The 16834-nt window shown below is 41.0% G+C and overlaps 1 protein-coding gene across 1 annotated transcript in view; it reads right to left on the bottom strand.

Moving 5' to 3' along the window:
- The window catches only part of LOC136864181 (atrial natriuretic peptide receptor 1), a 2019422-nt gene that overhangs the window by 805026 nt on the left and 1197562 nt on the right, over window positions 1-16834 (bottom strand). Inside the window, exon 4 of the mRNA XM_068226191.1 lies at window positions 13651-13982. Coding sequence (XP_068082292.1) covers window positions 13651-13982 — 332 coding nt within the window. The remainder of the gene's footprint in view (window positions 1-13650; window positions 13983-16834) is intronic.

Raw genomic sequence — 16834 nt, 5'->3', positions numbered from 1 at the left:
GGGCGTAATGCGTTCGAACTTTACTTTTAGCAGCCCTGAAGATGGTTTTCCTTGGTTTTCTACTTCCACGCCAGACTGTTCCTTAACTAACGCCACGGTCGGTTCCTTCCAAGCCTATCATCCCCATGAGGCTTGTGCTTGTGCGTTGTAAAACCAATGGAAAAAAATAGTCATATGGAGTCCGATACCACGTGTAGTAGAGATGGGAGTTAAATATCGTAGGAGGATTATGTATCCTTCTCCATCACAGTAAGCTGTTCTAGAAATATTATGTTCCACCGGAGACCCCAATACAAAAGTAACTGTCTCAGTGAAACTAGAGGAAGCGAAGGGCGTCTTTATTGACTAACGGATATTAGGCCCCAGACGGAAGCACAGCAGTTCGCTGTAAGAGCTCACTCCTGTGCAGGCCCGAATGATCATTTTGTAACAGCTAACAGGCCGTACTGACGTTCAGTATCTGTTACTTATTGGCCAGTTACAGCTAATTTTTAGATATATGAAATGCTTTTTATTGTGTTACCGGTGGTAATAAGTACAGTACTGCAGTACCTCGAAACAGTTCCTCGTGGTCTTTCCACGTTACATGTCGTGTTTCGCGCTCTTTTGTGGACGATGAGCTAAACACAGAAAACGAGTCCATTATGGTCTTTTTTATTGTCACAGATCATGCAAGCAAAACTAAATTTGTCCGATAAGATTTATGTGGATAAATCATAGTTAAACAGAAACGGTTCCTAGTTTGAAGAAACGCGTTGAATGAAGGTGACCAATAAAATAATAATAATAATAAATATAATAATAATAATAATAATAATAATAATAATAATAATAATAATAATAATAATAATAATAATAATAATAATAATAATAATTGTCTCAAAGTTCTTGTACAATGCATGTAGTTCTGAGAGTACACATGACACTCAAATATCAGGTAATCAAAAGCCATCGTTAAGTGCCCTCTTGTGTACCTGTGCCTCCAGAATCTTCGTCACTAACTGCAACCTGCAGACCGGCGAAGCATACTGTAAGTTGCTACCACCGTAAACGCAAGTGCAAATGAAAATTATTGATATACAAAAGAAAAAGCTAGATAAGCCACTTCCACAGTCGCTTGCTGCAAATTTCCTGCCTATTTGGTTTGGCGTAAGATGAAGACATTTTAGTCCTTTATACAGAATTTACCAAGCCAGTTGGCTACACGGTTTGGTTCAAGTAGCTGTTAGCTTGTATTCGGGAGACGGTGGATCCGTATGTCAATGTCAGGAGCCGTAGCTTTCCATTTTTACATCAGGCTGTTCCTCAGTTAAGGCTATGGTCGCTTCCTTGCTAGTCCTGTCCTATCCTATCGTCGCCATGAGACCAGTCTGCGTGTTGGTGCGAAGTAAAGCACTTTGTAAAAATAAAAATGAAATAAAAGTTGTTTTGCGAAGAAATGAAAGGCGACTAAAATGTTACATAAACAAATTGAACGGCTGATATGTAACGCATGAGAGTACGTTACGAAGAACAACTTACACAATGATAATATTTAGCGGACAGTTAACATTTTGAAACTTGGCAGAAAAACATGTTATGAAAATCGAAGAAGAAGATCGTGAAACTCCGAAAGAAAATGGTAATAATAGGTTTTACAAAATTCATTACTTTTGCTGTGACTTGGTGAGTCGCAAGTTGTATCAATTATTTATTAAAGGTAAGCGACCAACCTTAAAACAACTGTTCAAACATTTGAAGAGCGTGTGTGGCCTTTCTTATTTAAAAGAAACGACAGCTCTTCATAAAACTTTGGTTTCTTTTCCACATCCTGTGGAGAAAAAATCCCACACATTAATGGAAAAATAATGTAATTGCAACTTTGAGTGCCAGTGTGTGCCAAGTTCTGCGCGAAGTAGTCGCAACAACCGGTGCCGAGAGCTGGTCTGCTTGGGTTCGACGTAGCAAGAGACGTGCATAAAAGACGGCACGGTTAAGGCCTGTTTTCACATGTAAGACTGTGCTGCGACTGTGCTTCGACCGTGCTGTGTCGTCCGCAATCACCAAACAGTATAAACCATTCCATTTACATTGAACAGCAGTTGAGTATTTTCACATGTAGGACTGTGTCCCTACCGTGTTGGTACCGTGCTGTCATGGATCGCTAAGCAGAGCGATTACGGCCCACGCAGTCGTCGCCTGGTCTCACCACAGTACCACATGTGAAAATTAGAAACGGTCGCCCTAGTGTCGCCAAGCCGGACTTCCGTCTTATTTCGGTGGTAATCGGAAGCACTCGGTCGTACGTGATCCAGTGACCAACGAGCACAGAATAACATAGAGTGCGCAATGCGCTGTCTGAGTACTGTGCTCGTTGGTTGAGATACATTGTGTGATAGTTTGCAGTAGTAGGGTGGCGCAGTTGTCTTCCTTAAAAATAGACGAACAAGTGATAATTTTAGTTCAACAACATGAATGCCTTTATACTTATTCTTCTTTTGTTGTAAAACAATGTACGCTGCACAGGCGATAACTACGTCTTCTTCGTTCTGATCCATGTCTCCAACCTGTGAGCACAGATGCAATGAACAAGGACCACATGACCACAGCACAGTCGCAGCACAGTCCTACATGTGAAAAGACGGAGTAGGCGACACCGCCGTAGCACGGTCGAAGCACAGCCGAAGCACAGTCCTACATGTGAAAACAGGCCTTTAGCCACCAAGACGGGCTCGTGGTTCACCTAGAAGGCAATGGCGAGGATGACGAATGGAGGAAAGGTAAATGCTGCACTTATTAAAAAACAAATAAGGTTGTTGACTATTTTGTGTCCGACTTACAAAATTAGACTTTGTTATAATTATAATTGTACAGCAAAGTTATATTTTATTATAAATAGAATTATAAATACAATGGATTGTTACACGCGCTTTTAGTCCAAAGTTACTTAGGACGTAAAGTAATAAAACAGCCAAAGAGTGTTAGAAAGGGAACTCGAAAAGAAACCTCTAGTCCCTAGACTGGTTCTGAGGCTCAGCGGTAACCATCTCGCATGCTGTGCCCATGGTTGTGAAGTCGAATCCCGGCGCAGGCAGTTGGCATTTGTGCGTGGTTAAATGTGAAAGAGCCGTGTTGTGGGTTTACTTATCTACGTTAAAGATTCCATTCAGGCCCAAAATTCCGGCACCCCAAAGTCTCTAAAGCCGCAGTAGTTAAAACGGACGTTAACCCATTACATAAAATACGATTATTCTACTCCCTACTTCGTGATTTTACTTTTAATTTCTTTATTGAGGGCGAAAACTTAAACCAGCAGCATAAAAGTAATATTTTAATAGGCGTACTTTATTACGAATTTAAGTTTAGTATTTTGATAGAACGGCTGTTTGTATGTATAAATAACTCTTTATGTAGTTTATTGGCCAATTCTTTCTTTAACATCTGCGACCATCGCACGGGTTAAGCACGAAACACATTATACTTCGGTACTGGTTTGTGCTGTGGTTCAAGATCAGTATTTTATATTTTGTCTTAATGATAAATTAAATGCTAGTGTGTTTAAATAGTGTGAGAACATTTCTATTGGGACACGCGAACAGTCATTCCCTCCTCCCCCGTGTCTAGAAGGAACCATTACCCGTCTCAAATTTACTGTTATTTACGTACTTAACAAAGTGTGACTAAGGGCTGCAAAAGGCAGTAGGCATAGCGATTATTCCTCGCAAAAGCGGACCTTCAACTTGCATTACGTTACTTTTATATCATAATTTTCCAACCTGATACTACGTGGTAGCGGATACACAGGAATATGACACTGGAGAGTAGCAATTTGTCATTAGTTTTGTCTGCGTGTCAATTTCGACTTTCCATTTTACCCTACAAGATTGCAGAGAAAGGCAGAAATTTAATTAATTTTGTCTTGTAGATATCAAATGTGATATTAAATTTTTTGAAATACCGATATTGTAAGATAAGGAGTGGCCAATGGACCGTTTTAACGCCCTTCTATAAATCGTACTTCTTCTGCCAGGTTTGAACTAGCAATTTTGGGATATGGGGACCGACACTCCACCACTGATTCAAAGAAGGAACCTTCAAACACCATTAGCAATCAATTGGATATTGAATATATCAGTCAGTATTCCTTCACGTTCATTCAAGGATGCATACATAAATTAGCCATTCATTCATTTGTAATGGAAACTCGTGCACGTAGCTAATTGGACAATCTTTACAAGATTCATTTGTTGAAATCTTGAGAGAAAAAATATCTTCCCGATGCCAACATTAAGCATGAAGGAATTCAAAACCCTTAAATTGTTAAGTAGTGGAAAATAACCCCTGAAGGTAGTCTGCAGTATTTTAACATTTAATTTTAATACATTTAATGGTTTCTCAGGAAAATTATACGATTATTATATTAAAATGAACCTCAACTGTGAATCATAGCATAACTTGAACTGTGATATTTTCACTCAAATGTAAGTTAATGATAACTTAATTGAATGTTCCTAATTTTAAAATATATCCACTAAGTAGGAATATTTCTCTAAAAAATTTAGTAGGCTCTACCCTACCGGTACTGCACAAAAGAACCGAGAGTCTAAGGCATTCATAAAATCATACAGGCAAGAGAGTTTTCGAAAGGGAGGCACACTACTAGGACAACTAATTTCCCCAGTGCGAAAACAAAGGTCAACAGCAAGAACCAAGACGCAAGACGAAGACAGGAAGTGCTAGGAGTTAGTTTGAAAATTTAACCCACCTAACTCTCGTGAACAAGATGGGATCTATTAGCTATGTGACAACTAGCTTCCAGGTCTGCCAAAGTTTGGCAAAAGCCAAGGATGTATGATATGTTTGGATTTAGAAATAGTAAAATGAAATGGACATCCAAATTTTGGAGGGTACAATTAATGGAAATGATTCATGAAATAAAAATTGGTGTTAGCCATGACGAAACTAGGTCAACCTTTAATGTCCGATGGGTGAAAGTAAGCTAGATTTTCCCAAGTTAGTATGGTGTATTCAGGGTATACCCGAGCTTCACTAAAGATAACATTCCCACGCTGCCGTAAACAATTCACTGCCTAAGAATTTAAAGATCAACTTGCAAGCAAGCCACCATCTGAAAATGTAATTGATGAGGGAGTTTAACTTGTGTGACCTGCCAAAATTCTCAGAACTTTACCAACGGAACCGTACTGAGGAATGGGTGATAAACTCGAGTTTCATCGTCACACGTCCCTATTTTTCGATAAAAGGGAGCGGAGCCAAGTCGGAATGTTGATTCGTATTAAGAATCTCGTCAGTGTTAAGTGACGTGTCGAAGAGAACATTGTCAGTATTAGAGTTGAACTTAGACACACGTTGAATTTATGAGTTGTAGTCAGCTAGGCCAGTGCGATCACAGTTTTGTTTGGAAGTAGACGTGGAACGTTGAGAGGTGGGTGGCTACCATTCTCAAGTCATAATAATGACTTTTCGAAATGGGGTGGAAAGACGCATTGTTGTGAACTACACCAAACAATTAAAGTCATGTGTGGATACGCCGACGTCTTCAAGATTTTTATGTGCGTACGTGCGAAACAGTAATGGGGCGTTAATTAACGAGTGATTTCTGTTAAATTTTAGTTTTGTCGAGCAACAGAGGAAGAGTCAAGTGAGAACCACAGGGCAGTGGTGACCATCACCTCCCGAGTAGCTAAATTATCACAAATCGCTGTCAGTGCTGCTATCAGTGGCTAGACACAATGGTTGTTTCCTAGACGGCCCAAAATCACGATTTGAAAATCAGATGAATACTCCAAAATGTTCAAAATTATTGATATAACTGAAATAGTTCGTAAATATGTGGATGTGATCCAAACGCTAAATGTCAGCATTTGCTTAGATTTATAGTGTTTAAAAGGGACTAGTGTCTTTTTTTGTTGATTTCGTAGTGTTATAAAATAGCTTTTGAGCGCCTTAAAGTGCGAATCTTTGTGTTTCTAATTTTGTCCAAGATAGTATCCACTAAAAGGTTATGTTGGGAGTGTTAGGTTTCCATTGTCAACTTAAGTTACGTCATCTGTGTTTATGAAACTTCGAAGTTATAGGGATTTGAACCCAATGTATTTTAATAATTAGAAGACACTGTTGTAATCTGAATAACTTAATGATGTAGTGCATGTGACTCTAATTTTTGTCCTCAGGACTATGATCCTCGAACGTGGAATATTAATAATAATGTTATTTGCTTTACGTCCCACAAACTACTTTTTAAGGTCTTCGGAGACGCCAAAGTACCGGAATTTAGTCCCGCAGGAGTTCTTTTACGTGCCAGTAAATCTACTGACACGGGGCTGTTGTATTTGAGCACCTTCAAATACCGCCGGACTGATCCAGGATCGAACCTGCCAAGTTAGGGTTAGAAGGCCAGCGCCTTAACCGTCTGAGCCACTCAGCCCGGCGTGGAATATTGTAACTAAAGCTATCCTTCATAATTGTGTCATCTTAAAGACATCCGTTTTTCTAAGAATTTGGCGCGATTTTGTCGGTATTTTTGATAATGTAGGGTAATGCAGTTTCGTTGGAAAAGAGTTGCTGGATCGTGAGTGAAAATGGTACAGACATTGTTAGCAGGGTCCTGCAACACACTGAATAATTTAGGCAACAGTTAAGTATCCATACTGATCGTAGGCTTTTTATAATTTGAGTGAGTTATTGTGCTAACAGATTGTGCTGCAGTACGCGTGTGTCCTTCGCCAAACCAACATAGGGTCCGTTCAAACCGAATTTATCGCTCGGATCCACTTGGTCCGTGTTATAAATTCAATAAGGGATATAATAAATAAATCGACCTTTGGCAGTCTTCACAATTTTCCTCCGCCACTTTGTCAGTATTTGCATCATCATATACATGGGACCGTAAACCAAGTTAGTAATTTCTGTGCTTTTGTTTGAATCGATTACTCCGTGCATGTGCTGAAATCACCCGTTATGGGCCGAAGTCTTTGTGAAATTTCCATAGCTCATAGTCACAAGTCTTCATCACTAACATATCTTTCTGCTATTCTAGCCTCCTGCAAGCCAGACTAACGCTTTCCATATGCACATTTGATTTCCCATCTGATTTTCACCTGATTCTTCCGCATGTAAACGTAGATGTACCGATTTTAAGTAATGGATTGTGGCCTTCGGAGAGGCCTGGTGCAGGTCTTTCAAGTTGACGCCTGATAGACGACCTGCGTGTGTGTGGTTGGCGCCTATGATGAATTCTAATGTTAAATAAGCAATACATCCCCAGGACCCGAACCGTCGGAATTAATCAATTAAGTTTAAAACCCCTGAAACGGCCGGAAATCGAACCCGGGACCTTTTGAACAAAAGGCCAGGACTCTAACCATTTAGCGTTGGAGGATGACGTTCCGATGTAACAAAGCGAAAGTGCCTTCAAACGTTTGTAAATAAGCACCGCTTCTTCCCGCCTTCAATAACCCAGAACTTCACAGACTTATTCTTCTAAGCTTTGCTGACAGTGAGTTCCGTAGGACCGAGCGAGTAGGCAGTGCGGTTAGGGCCGCGTAGCTGTGAGCTTGTATTCAGAAGATAGTGGATTCGAACCCCACTATCGGCAGCGCTGAAGATGATTAGCCGTGGTTTCCCTGTTTCCGCACAATGCAAATTCCGGATCTGTACCTTAATTAAGGCCATGGCCACTTCATCCCCACTCCTAGCTTTTCCTACCCCACCCCTGTGTCGGTTCGAAGTAAAGCAACTTCTTGTAGAAATATCCCCTAGGTTTCCTCTCTGGATTTGTAATATAGCTGGAATTCTATGGCTTATATGGAGACAGACTTGTGAATCTCTAGATACCGGGGATTCATTTCGGGGGTCTCGAACTCACTCCTTCATCATCGCTTATGTTCGGAGAAAGAGTTTCGCAACCTGAATTATTCCAGCTGTCACTATCAGAAATTACTCATTTATATCAAGCGAAGTCTCTATAATACCACGAACGCCGGTTTCGTTGCTGCCAATTAAATCAGTTAAAACCTGACCTACTTCTACTTCTTTTGAATGCATGTCTCACGTAGAAGAACTTGTATATTGGAAATAACTCAATGCGAACTTTGTTAACAAGGAAGTCGTACTTTTCACTGTCGACCCAGTTAATGTAACTTCAAAGCTTTCCAGTCTGTCGAGCGCTAATTATCACACGTATGAGTACAACATACCTGTAAAAATACACTGTTAAACAAAGAATGGCATATTTCGTTCTGAAAAAACATCATCAGATTCTAAAAAATTACACTACTCAATTTTATAAATTGATGAACAGTTCTTTTAGAATTGTAGAAATATTTATAAGTTTTCGTTTGAGTGCGTTGCTGCAGTGGACATGCAACATAGTGAGACTCCGATGCGGGTATACAAACATTGACATGCCGAGCTGCATGCGTTAAATACGGCACGTGAACTATTGCGACGTTATTGCCAAATGCATCAAATCAGGACCAACCTGCTGTTATTGTATTCTTGGACGAAGAACAAACACTGTTGGACATCCATCAGAGAATAAAGACTGTGTATGGGGCAGCATGTCTGTCGAAAACCATCGTCGTGGAATGGTGCACCAAGTTCCGTGCGGTTCGCGTTTCTACACAAGACGACGGTCGATCTGGAAGGCCAGCCTCATCCATTACGGACAACAACAAGCTAGCACCCGCCCTATAGTCCTGATCTCACCCCGTGCGATTATCACGCCTTCGGACCCTCAGAAAGGCCTTGGATGGATGAGGTTGTGCAGCAGGCAATTACGGATTTCTTCACGCTGCAGTACACAATGTTTTACCACACAGGGATCTTCAACCAGATGCTTCGGTGGGATGAGTGCTTCAATGCTCACGGCAATTTTTCATGAGTGGCATCACGATTCAGGAATGTATGGCCGTCGAACGGAAGTTCTTTGATCGCCCCTGGGTGTATATAAAATTATTTTTATACACTTTAATACTTGAAAGTTAGACACATCTTTAAAGAAGTTCTCCAGCAGTGCCTACTCTCTCCTTGCTAGTATACAAATAGTGCAACGTGGTGAAATGCTGTCACTGGAGTGAGGCCAGCTGGCTAGTTTTCAGGTAACTTTCCGTCACGTCGTACTCTGCTGATGTCACCGGCTACTTCGAATTGCACTTTTTACATTGCGACTGTTTTCTTTTGTTTTAAACAAACCTCAATACAGGTATATTACTTCATGTTACCGATAGATTTGGCCATGAGGATTGGATCGTGTAGTTGTGAGCTTGCATTCTGCAGATGGTGGGTTCGATTCCCAACGTCAGCAGATCTGTAGATGGTTTACCAAAGTTTCTCATTTTCACACCAAGCAAATGCCTGTGTTGTACGTAAATTATGGACACGGACGCTATTATCCTAATTTTATATTAGTTATATATACACTACCGCTCATTAATTTCAATACACCCTGGTATTTAAGATTTACAACACAAATCAAACGTTATGTTTCACAAAAGATAATTATATTAATTTACACATATATAATACAATCACAAACATTATATTTTACTTTCATCAAAGTATCCTCCTTTGGGTTTAATGACTGCCTCACAAACTCGAGGCATGCTGTCAATCAGTTTTTGTAGTATCGTGAATCTGTATGATTCCACACATCCTTAACAATATACCAGAGATGTTCCTTGCTGGATATATTAACTTTCCTGATACGTCTGTCCACTTCATCCCAGACAATTTCAATGGAATTACAATCGGGGCGTTGGGATGGCCATACCATATATTTCAGTACTTTCTGTTTTTCCTTTGATGCAATGTAGTTCGTACAGTATGCCGACCGATGTTTTGGGTCATTACCCTGTTGTAAGGTGAACCCTTTCCATATTAAGCGCAATCCACTTTGTATTGCATGATACTGGAGTATGCGGTGGTACTGCTTCTGAACCATACATCCTTCTATTCTCACAATGTCGCCATCTCCGCCAAAACATCCACAAACCACAATAGAACCTCCACCGTGTTTAGCTGTAGGTAGAACACACTGCTAGGCTACCTTTACCCCTAAAAATCGGCGAACAAATATTCTCCTTTTGGTTCAAAAAATCTCGAACTTCGATTCATCGGCGAATAACACCTACGTCCACTCTTTCGATGTCCAATTACGATGTTTTCTAGCCCATTCAAGTCTCTTCTGTTTATTCACGGGCCTTAGAAGGGGTTTCCTTGCTGTGACACATCATTTCAAGCTGGCTTCTATCAATCTCCTTTATTACTGTTGCAATATATATTGTTGTCGTGTTCATTTCTACCAATTCTGCAGGAATTTGGGGCGCTGTTTTGAATCTATTTCTCTTACTGGTAATTCTGATATATTTATCATCGCTTTTAGTTGTTTTACGAGGTCGTCCTGGTCGTGGAATGTCCTTATTGCTGCCTGTTGTCTTCTGGCGGTGAAGGGTGTATTGCACTCCCCCTAAAGACACACTACACTGTTTCGCAATTTGGCGAACATATAAACTTGCTTGGCTAAGTGCTACAATTGCAGCACGTTTTTCTATGGATATATCCATACTAGCAATGTGCACACTTCAACTGTCACGAAGGAACTGACATGCAGGAACCGCATGTTATGTATCGTGGCAATGCTTGCCGTTCGCTGCAGATATCACATCACTACAGGGAACAACACAGGTGCACCAAATGCGGCGTCCGTCGGCAAATAGGCAAACAAACATATCCGTTAGGTACGTAACGTTTATGTACACAACACTGTTTGTTGGATACTATTGTATCTTGATGACCACAAACAAAAATCATGACCTGTGTACAACTGTTGTACTATTCCTTTGCTTCCTCAACCGTACCCACGGTATTAGACCTTATCTATAAAGAAGTAGTTGTCAATTATTGGGTGTATTGAAATCAATGAGCGGTAGTGTAATTCGGAACCTTAAGATTAGGTAGTCTGTAAATTATAGCACATTTAAAACGGTTTGAAATAACAGTAGGCTTCACAGTCTGAAATTCACAGCATTTAATAAGTCAATACGCAAATAAAACGACACGGTAACATAATTTTGGTACCATGAAGAAAGGGTAATAATGTTTGAAAGTGCAGAATAGCTCAAAATTATTCCTTGGAAGGCACCTTTATATTCCTAAATCTCTTACTCAGCTGAGTAACTGTTCCTCTGAATCATGCATCGTTTGACGAACATGCCATTTGTCTTCACAATATTTTTAATTTAGTATCATGTTTCGAGCGTGCACCTTGGCGAGCCGAACCCGTCCTGGGATATCCCGGCACTAAAAGCCATACGACATTTCATTTCATTTCATTTCGAGCGTGCTTGATGGGTACTGGTCTTTATATTGTTCTTTATATAATTGTTTTAAACATGAGTTGTGCATATTTCATCTGTTGAAACCTGTGTTACACAAGTCTTGAGCACTCTTTGTACCTAGGTCATAATCGGCTGGTTATCGCTAAATTGTGCGAATTTCTTATCTCGGTAAGGAAGTTAGAAATGCGAGTAAGCACTTTGAACGGAAAAATAATAACTGATAATGTGAATGGGGTTGGTATAGCGGGAGAGATGAACCAAGGACGACAGAATGAGGTCCGCAGAAGAAAGTCCACAAGACACAGACATTTGATCTTGCTGGGTAGAAATTTCTGGGAGACATCGTGATGGGATTTTAAGTACAGAGTAGATTTTTTTTCAAATTATTAAATACAAATATCTTAATTAATGTACTATTATTCATGTTTTGTTTATTAATTATTATTTCTTCCATAACAGGGATACTTACCACATAATAATGACGGTTATATACAAATTATTCCGGCCCCGTGGTGTAGGGGGTAGCGTACCTGCCTTTTGCCCGGAGGCCCCGTGTTCGATTCCCGGCCAGGTCAGGGATTTTTACCTGGACCTGAGGGCTGGTTCGAGGTCCATCAGCTTACGTGATTAGAATTGAGGAGCTATCTGACGGTGAAATAGCGGCCCCGGTCTCGAAAGCCAAGAATAACGGCTGAGAGGATTCGTCGTGCTGACCACACGACACATCGTAATCTGCACGCCTTCGGGCTGAGCAGCGGTCGCATGGTAGGCCAAGGCCCTTCCAGGGATGTAGTGCCATGAGGTTGGTTGTTTGGTTGGTTGGTTTGGATATACAAATTACTCCTTTGTGACATTTACGGAAATAATAAAAATAACAGTATTGTTCTATATTGTAGGCTTGGAGTGGGGTCTCAACGGCGCACTAGGGCCAGCGTCTTGGAAAGGTGTAGCATTCCAACTGATGAGCCCACTGCTACACTAGAGCGAAACGCTGGTAATTTCACGATCGTAAAGGCCTAAGGACTTCAATATATTAGATGTTATAATAACAATATTAATAACTGTAAAGATATTAATGATAATAGTACAAACAATTAAATTATAAGAATAAATTCCTTAACATTATGAGCATATATAGATCAATGTCAATAAAATAACATTATTTCACCATTGTTATTCTCAGAAATAAATTACGTACGAATATTAACCTTAATAATAGCAATGAAACATAATAATGAATATTTTTCTGATTATTAGCAATGAAAAAGGAAAGTACTGTATAGAAAAATGCAAGTATAAAAAGAGACTAAACTAAATTAAAGAAATTGAAGCCAATAATGATTATCGGGTTTTAGGATATTTTGGCAATTTGCTTTGATATAAATATTATTAACTAATCAATCACAACAAATTCATTTATAGCAACACGATTGCATGCTCCAATCACTTTCAGCATATGTACGTGACCTGAGATAAAGTTCTACCAATGTTTTTAAAAATTATTATTGCCAAAATGTCAGAGATTCCTTGGTGACCGTTCGTGGCCGTCTACCAGCATTTCTGGAAAAAAAATATTATCGTTATCATATGTAAATTAGTATGAAGTAAAGTTCTGCTAACGGATAATGTGATGAAAGTGGTATGAAGAAACTTACAAATGAGCCCTACAGTGGGGAAAGTAGATTAAAGAAGGATACAGCACTCTTTAACCCTTCCTGTAATGTGAATTTAGACATCCATGCCTTCAATATAACATGGATAAAAATACTTCTCCCATAAATATATACCAATAAGATTGGTAGCAATTCGTTATAACATAACTATATAACGTATTTAACGAATAATCTAATCATACACGAGAAATTCCGTCATTGCATCATTTCAACGCCAAGCACGTTAAATACGTAAATGTACTAACTTATACTATTAGTCGTTTAATTTTTCTCGGGATTAATCCATTGCTTCCAATACTGCCCCTGTAATCGATGCAGGAAACCAGCATTGCACCAAAACGACCCTCGGCACAGGTGCTGACATCATAACAAAATATTTGCGTATAATAATTGCCAAGAATTCATAAAATATAAGACATATAGCAATAATGCACCAGATAACAAAAAAGTTATTCCTTATAACACTTTCAAAAAAGAGTCTCAATTCAAGCAAAAGTGAAATGCTCATCTGTAATGTATTGTCTTCAGAGCTTGTAACCAGTAAAATCATTATTGATCCGCCTAACACTCTGGCAAAACTATGATATATAATATTTATGTAAATTTATGTTTTTATTTCAAAATATTTTACAGCTTACCTTGGAAAGTACGGCCCCACATGCGACGAGTGATATTGGCCCCATCCCGTTCCGTGCCACCACTTTGCAATGTCTCGTTGAGCGCCAGCGAGTACAAGAGAACAGCGTCATAAAATGCAGTCACGAAGGTAGACACAGATTCGTTCCCGAAGGAGTAGTTGTACTTCTCTTGTGCCAATTTCTTCACCTCCTCTGAAAAAGAGTTGTACTGAGGATTGTTCGGAGTGGCTGCTGTCACAGTTAACAGAGCCTCATAAGCTTTCTTTGCCCGTTTGTTGTTCTCAGGTGTGTCGTCTTCCCGTTTCCAAGGCTCTGCACTGTTATTGCTCATGCTGAAACAAAAGAAATTACGTTTAATTTAGCTGGTGAAGTTCAGAAAACTGGTACAGGAGGGAAATTGGATGTCAGGAAAAAGAAAGTTTGAAAAACGTGTATCTTATGATGCATTGTACCAGTGGATAACTGTTTCTTGCGAAGAGCCCAGAATTCTATATTTCAACAAATAAAAATTAACGGGATAATCAAACAAGACACCTCAATTAGTCTGATGGTTTCAATGTGAAGGACAGCGAGATAAGGGCACTAATCACTAGTGATGCATATCTCTTCCTTGTTCTCTATACGCTTGATACCTTGTACAGTTAAACTATTACGATTTCCTCTCAGAACTTATTTGCATAACTCATGATTTACTGCTGCAAACATTTTACCGATGAATTAAGTAGAATGCATTGTACACGCTAACAGCATTTCCTACTTTAAATTTAATTACCTGTCACCTGTCAATTCCAACGATAACTTTAACATTAATATTAACATAATGAAATAAGCATTAATTAGTTCTTCATACAAATTTGTAATTTCACAGAGATAAGGTGAGATTCACTTTAGAGTTATACTGTGTGGTAATGTTATTAGAATTACCTCCTACTAACTAACTGTTAGGTTTTCAAAGCTAGTGAGGTGTAATAACATTGTCACACAGTATTTTTGTACGTGCTGGCGTATTTGAGCACCTTGACACATAGACGCACATGGCGGGGGGGGGGGGTCAGCTCTCAAGCACCTGCGCCACTCACACCGGCTGCGATATTTTGGCATCATCTCCCTCGTTCTTGTGATAATACTTAACATTGGTTTGCTGTGTTGATACTGCTACACAGCTGAAAGCAAAGGGAACCACAGCCGTAACTAATCTCTGTATGAATGATGTACTGATGATCGCTTCCCCCCCGGCTAAAATATTCCGGAGGTAAAATAGTCACCCAGTCGTATCTCCGGGTGAGGACTACACAAGAGGGGCAATAATCAGAAATATGGATACTGATATTCTGCGAGTCGGAACGTGGAATGTTAGAAGTTTAAATCGCTGTGGTAGGTTGGAGAATCTGAAAAGGGAGATGGATAGACTAAAATTAGATGTAGTTGGCATAAGTGAAGTATGTTGGCAGGAAGAGCAGGATTTATGGTCAGGCGACTACAGAATTATCAACACAAATTCAAACAGGGGAAATGCAGGAGTAGGTTTAATAATGAATAAGAAAATGCGGCAGCAGGTAAGCTACTATGACCAGCATACTGAAAGGATCATGGTCAAGACAGACACCAAAACAATGCCCACCACAATAGTGCAGGTCTATATGCCTACTAGTTCAGCGGATAATGAAGAAATCGAAAGAATATATGAAGAGATATAATACACTGACTGACAGTGACAATGCAACACCAAGGAGGAGTGGTTCGAAAGGGATGAAAGTTGGGGAAAAAACAGAGACGGCACGGACGAATAATTGATGTTTATTTCAAACCGATATGCAGGTTACACAATGCGCACGGCATCGACTCAGTAGGATGTAGGACCACCGCGAGCGGCGATGCACGCAGAAACACGTCGAGGTACAGAGTCAATAAGAGTGCGGATGGTGTCCTGAGGGATGGTTCTCCATTCTCTCTCAACCATTTGCCACAGTTGGTCGTCCGTACGAGGCTGGGGCAGAGTTTGCAAACGGCGTCCAATGAGATCCCACACGTGTTCGATTGGTGAGATATCCGGAGAGTACGCTGGCCACGGAAGCATCTGTACACCTCGTAGAGCCTGTTGGGAGATGCGAGCAGTGTGTGGGCGGGCATTATCCTGCTGAAACAGAGCATTGGGCAGCCCCTGAAGGTACGGGAGTGCCACCGGCCGCAGCACATGCTGCACGTAGCGGTGGGCATTTAACGTGCCTTGAATACGCACTAGAGGTGACGTGGAATCATACGCAATAGCGCCCCAAACCATGATGACGCGTTGTCTAGCGGTAGGGCGCTCCACAGTTACTGCCGGATTTGACCTTTCTCCACGCCGACGCTACACTCGTCTGCGGTGACTATCACTGACTGAACAGAAGCGTGACTCATCGGAAAACACGACGTTCCGCCATTCCCTCATCCAAGTCGCTCTAGCCCGGCACCATGCCAGGCGTGCACGTCTATGCTGTGGGGTCAATGGTAGTATTCTGAGCGGACGCCGGGAGTGCAGGCCTCCTTCAACCAATCGACGGGAAATTGTTCTGGTCGATATTGGAACAGCCAGGGTGTCTTGCACGTGCTGAAGAATGGCGGTTGACGTGGCGTGCGGGGCTGCCACCGCTTGGCGGCTGATGCGCCGATCCTCGCGTGCTGACGTCACTCGGGCTGCGCCTGGACCCCTCGCACGTGCCACATGTCCCTGCGCCAACCATCTTCGCCACAGGCGCTGCACCGTGGACACATCCCTATGGGTATCGGCTGCGATTTGACGAAGCGACCAACCTGCCCTTCTCAGCCCGATCACCATACCCCTCGTAAAGTCGTCTGTCTGCTGGAAATGCCTCCGTTGACGGCGGCCTGGCGTTCTTAGCTATACACGTGTCCTGTGGCACACGACAATACGTTCTACAATGACTGTCGGCTGAGAAATCACGGTACGAAGTGGGCCATTCGCCAACGCCGTGTCCCATTTAGCGTTCGCTACGTGCGCAGCACTGCGGCGCATTTCACATCATGAGCATACCTCATTGACGTCAGTCTACCCTGCAATTGGCATAAAGTTCTGACCACTCATTCTTGGTGTTGCATTTGCTCTGTCAGTCAGTGTATTTATTACCCGGGATCGATTCCCGGATCTACCACAAAATTTCAAAGTGCTTCGAGCATTTTAACG

Source organism: Anabrus simplex, chromosome 2 (assembly GCF_040414725.1).
Source record: "Anabrus simplex isolate iqAnaSimp1 chromosome 2, ASM4041472v1, whole genome shotgun sequence".
Classification (NCBI taxonomy): Eukaryota; Metazoa; Arthropoda; class Insecta; order Orthoptera; family Tettigoniidae; genus Anabrus; species Anabrus simplex.
The sequence above is the reverse complement of the archived record's forward strand: the minus strand, read 5'-3'. Positions and strand labels throughout refer to the sequence as shown.